The sequence below is a fragment of the Cryptomeria japonica genome, chromosome 3 (assembly GCF_030272615.1).
Source record: "Cryptomeria japonica chromosome 3, Sugi_1.0, whole genome shotgun sequence".
In the NCBI taxonomy this organism is placed as follows: Eukaryota; Viridiplantae; Streptophyta; class Pinopsida; order Cupressales; family Cupressaceae; genus Cryptomeria; species Cryptomeria japonica.
The window spans coordinates 310,262,519-310,267,552 of NC_081407.1; the positions used below are offsets into that span (position 1 = coordinate 310,262,519).

At 33.6% G+C, this 5,034-nt stretch overlaps 1 protein-coding gene across 2 annotated transcripts; it reads right to left on the reverse strand.

Annotated features, from left to right (window-relative positions):
- Positions 1–205: 205 nt before the first annotated feature.
- LOC131047963 (GDSL esterase/lipase At5g33370-like) lies at positions 206–2,505 on the reverse strand. 2 transcript variants are annotated; one of them, XM_059217902.1, is made up of 5 exons: positions 2,178–2,505; positions 1,534–1,628; positions 1,172–1,414; positions 815–1,067; positions 206–712 (listed from the first exon to the last, which is right to left on the reverse strand). In XM_059217902.1, the coding sequence occupies exons 1-5, from the start codon at positions 2,413–2,415 to the stop codon at positions 486–488; spliced, it is 1,056 nt and encodes a 351-aa protein (XP_059073885.1). In that variant the 5' UTR covers positions 2,416–2,505; the 3' UTR covers positions 206–485. The 2 variants fall into 2 exon arrangements, with proteins under 2 accessions (XP_059073885.1, XP_059073884.1); XM_059217901.1 differs by having other exon boundaries at positions 1,501–1,628; positions 2,178–2,504.
- Between the last annotated feature and the right edge of the window lie 2,529 nt (positions 2,506–5,034).

Sequence of the window (5,034 nt, forward strand, 5' to 3'; positions counted from 1 at the left end):
GAATATAGGTATTTTTATTCGAAAAAAAAAGTTAGATCAATAGTTCATGATATCATCACATTATTTCTTTTCTTTAAAATAGAAAGAATTTATTTTATTTAATTAAAAATATTCAAGATCAACACTAACAATATTAAATTTATAATTATTATATCTATATCATAAAAAATATTAAACATTAAATCAATAAATACTATCTCAATTACTAAATCTTTCTATTCAATCTTTTATTAATTTTAATTTAGGGTGAGATGAATAGGTAACAGAGAAGAAAACATATATTCCGCTTTAGATGGTGCAAAACTATGAATCTTTTAAGAGCTTGACAGAATAAGTATTGTCAAATTCTTCAATAGTTGCATTGAATAGTTTGTGGTAAAACACTTATTTCTGAAAAAGACGCTTATAAATCATGGTAACAAATGCTTTTGAGCACAATTTATCAGGGTAGAAATTAAATGGTAAACTTGGTCCATGGATCATTCTTAGTTGTCTAGTTTCATCAACTGGCTGAGGTTAAGAGGGCTCATAACAGAAGATGAACCCTGGAAGATGTTATCGACAATGATTCTGTTAGCCTTCTGCGAGGGATGGTAATTGTCCCAGAACAAATATGCATCCCTGTTTCTACACAGATTTGAAACCGCAGTGCAGAGGCCAACTCCATTGAATCTTCCTTGTCCGCAACATGCATCCGCCGTATTCACAAACCCTAAAATTACAAACAACATGAGATTTAGAATACCAGGCATTTTTTAGTTGACAAGGCTATAAATAATATGTCAAAGAAAAGAGCAAATAAGATTGGCTTTACCATATGCTGCAGGATTATTGAACAAGCCCATGTTCATCGAATAGCTGTCGGCAAAGGTGAAAACCTGAGCAGAAACCTCTCTGTTGAGCTGATTTATAACAGATTTAAGCTGTGAGTTAAAGAGCGAAGCAGCTCGCTGAAGTTCCACAGCGCATTTGCCATTGCGAGACCTGCTGATCTTCACTCCAGGAGCACACCCCAATGGTCCTGTTGCTGTTACTAGAATTCTTCTGCCTCCCAAGTCATACATTCTCTGCAAAAATTGTAACACCAGACATTTCATCAAAGCTTCCAAATATACCGATCAAATCAATTGCAAAACACAGCCCAGGCTTGTATCAAGAACATGAAATTTACCCTGAGATGTTTTTTGTATTCTGATACTATATACTGAGTGTAAGCCGGTAACGTATATTGAACGGATCTCGCTGAGACCGGAAGAAGGTAGTAGTTATTGACGTAATCATTTCCTCCAAGGGTAATCGACATAAGACCCCCTGCCACAAGTCTGTTAGCTGCAGCAACTCCAAGAATCTGCGACACCCTGTTTTTATATTGAACAAAATACTGGAACTGCTGTGGTATTCTTATAATATTTACCTGCAAACAGAAGGAATCATCATTCATTCTCCTCGATAGATGTAAAATAAATATGAATCATTAGAATATAATAAAATTATTTGTACGAATTGCAATCCAGTGTCGTTTAGAATCCCAACGCCTGCAGAAGCGAAATTAGCACCCCTGAGCAATGCATTTCCGGTAAGTGCAGGACTCAAATACGGTAGCACAGATTCTGCCCCCAGCTTCCTGCCTGCAATTCAAACAGTACTTCTACATTTCACGTCACCTTATCGTTATTTTATCTAATCAGTCTTGTTTATGATTCAAAATGATGACTGAGCCGTGCAATAATAGAAATTGATCTTTCTCAGCGATTAATCTTCTGGAGAGAAAATAGTAACAATCAATTTTTACTCTACAATTCACTATTTTGATGATGTATCGGAGAATATCTATCTTAATTTTTTTTAAAAAGATACGTACAATCAAATCCAAAAAACTTTCACATGTATTAAAATGAACTATGAACTATAGAAACTTAATGTCTTGAGTAATCAACTTTGCAAAATACTGGCCAAACATCTTAGCAAATACAAGAAACTCTGACGGAAAAAAAATACAAGAAACTCCTAGGGTTTCCGTACCATGATTATCTATACCTTGAAAACTACCCATGGAAAGACATTCAAGCAGAAAACAAGAATCAGAATGAAGAAAATGTATGCCAATAAGGTTAGTGTCAAGTAATCTCAAAACATAAACTTCAATGTAGAATTTTGGAATTAGACTTAATACATACTTATAAAATCCGCTACATTGAGTCCGTTGGAGAATCGGCCAGTGGGTCTTCCTGTGGGGTAATCTATTCCGTAAGGATACATGTTGGCTCTAGCAATAGTAGCAATGTAATTGTTGTTGCCACTGTCCACCAGTGAATCTCCAAACACGAAGTACGCAGGCGCTGCTTTTACATTCAAAAAGCAACACGATAATATGAGAAGCAATCCAACAAGAAGTGACCCAACAAGCCTTGCCATCTTCTTCTCACTCCTCACAATGGAATGATTTCCACAAATGGAAGATATGGGGATGAAATGACAGTAGCTAGCTAGTATAAACTTTATAGTTCTCCGCTCCTCCAAATTGCATGCGTTTACGCGTTTCTTTCTTTAAAGCGATCTAACGTGGTGCACCGACATTCACATGAGCTATTATTATTCGTATCACCTAATTGGAGCTTGGCTTTATATTCATTTATTGAGGGCCGGTGAGGGCTGTTGCTTACTGTATCGAGTCTCTATAATGAATGCCTGGTCGGAATTCCCGATTGTACGAAATCATCATGTGGTCTGTGACCGTCACAGTATCCATCTAGAAATTCATTTAAATTCATTTATTACACTCTAGGACCATATATGGAGAACATCAGCTCCAACAATACGTAATTGTGGTCCTTAAACACGCTTTTATGATTATTACGTCTGTTCCCGGTTGCGATTTAAATATAGCAGAAGGTAATAGTAGTTTTATAGCTAATTTCATTTATTCTAAATTGTTAAATAGTACATTGAATTGGATTGTAATGAATTTAATTGTTTATAGTTATTGTTCTGATTTATGAATATTTACTATTAACGTTGTATGTGCAAGGGTAAAAAACTGATCACTTTAAAGTATCATCTCAAACATATTCTTTATTGGCGTGTTAAGTATATTCCTTATTATCAAATGTTAACCATTCACGTTGCCTGCCACAAAATTTGCACAATTGATCCAATACCTATACACAAATGTCCCAATAATCATACGCTTTGTACCAATAAAGTTGCACAATTGATCTAATTGTTAACTTTTTTTTGAGCTACTGGGTATACCAATGAACAACTATTGTCCAACTGAATGATTTTTTAGTAGATTTTGAATTAGCAAAATTCAATGAATGGTAATTGGAACATGAGAGGTAATTGAGCCCCTTCCCCTATGTACATGGATGAATGAATTTTTTTTTGATGACATTTGGCATACCATTAGTCTAACGTATCAATAGTTGCATCTTTAATAGCTTTCAAGTTTCTTTTGATGTTGGTTCTTTTGTTGTGGATCTCAATTAAGAAATATGCAGTTTTATGAAGTATAATTCATTTAGACTTCTCACCTTCAAATTGTTTTCATACTGTATGTCGCATACTCAATGATGAATTGTGATAAAAACTGATCCTCAACTATACAACTAAAAATCTAGCTTTTCCCTTAATTAAAATCTTTTAAATAGTCTTTTTCATCGTACTGAAAGATTGAACTGTCTAATGTACTTTTTTTTCATCAATATGTTAGAACTAATTCTGATAATAATAATGTCACTTAATAAAACTCAATTACTGGAACGATATTCTAACTTATATTTGATAATGCATACATACACAAGAATAACATAAAATAGAAAACGAGAAGAACGATGAACACATTGTTGAGAATAGTTGCTACTCCATAAATATCCTTATGAGCACCTAGCTGTCTCGTTAACTGATATCATTGGTATGCACTATGCAGTGAATGCACCTTTTGGACTTTAACAGTGTCATTTAATTTGGTGGAGCACAAATTGCACCACATATCTAATATTACATTTGACCGCGCAAACCACCCATTTAATTTAGGTTGTGGAGCACAAATTGTACAACATATTACATTTGAACACGCAATCCATTTACAATTTTAAATAGGTAAGTGTGGAGATGGCCTACTCAATCTAATAGCTCGTACAATTATGGAGCACAACATAATAACGAAACAATTGAACGATTCCAGTTTCAGGGAATAAATCACTTTTAATAATTATTGAATGCGTGTTGACTGTCAATAAGAATTAGAATTGTTGTTTGGTTGGACCCAAGACTTTGTGTTGCAATCAATTAATTTTTGGCTGTAGGCTTTTGACAAAGAACAAACCTATTAATTTGTTGGTTATATGATCGTATTTAAGCCTTTAAACTACACTAGCACTTGTTCGATGCAATAGGTATGTCGATAGGAAGATATGGTTGGAAAATGTAGGAAAGGGAGGCAAATAGTAGGGAGTGGTAATTGTCTTTGTTAGGAGTGATTCTTTACAATAATAGTGATATGATTTGGAAATACAGAAGAATGGAATGTAAGCTGATATATTATAATTTGGATTGTTTGTGTAGAATGTTTAGTTCAAGAGATTGAGTGTGTATATACATTTGTTATTAGTCGTTGAGGTATCATATATACAACTAACACAATTTAAAAAACATGCGTGTGATTAATTTTACCAACATGTACTCTTATTCATTCTTTGTCTTGACTTCAAATTTTCTTTTCTTTTTTGTTCTAGGATGTTAGACAAATTCATTGTAATCGAGAATAAGTCTATTCATGGACAACCATTCTGTTGAATATTCAAGCATATCATCATCTACAACAACAATGATTGTTGTGCCAAGAAACTTTGTAATGTGTGTATAATAGAAAACTACGTTTGTGTAAGGTGCAAGGCAAGAAAAGTAGCATTAAAAATTGATTAATTCCTTCATATTGTCTTTGGTGCTCATGTTACATGAATATTGTAAATTGAAGTATGTAGTTTTAGTATTGAAAACAATAATTTGGAAAAGTATTTAGAAATATAGTTG

Coding starts and splice junctions, on each gene's coding strand:
- LOC131047963 (XM_059217901.1), bottom strand. CDS start 2,415: ATGGCAAGGCTTGTTGGGTCACTTCTTGTTGGATTGCTTCTCATATTA. Junction 1,415..1,500: donor ACGACACTGGATTGCAATTC/GTACAAATAATT, acceptor TTCTGTTTGCAG/GTAAATATTATAAGAATACC. Junction 713..814: donor CAATAATCCTGCAGCATATG/GTAAAGCCAATC, acceptor TTGTAATTTTAG/GGTTTGTGAATACGGCGGAT.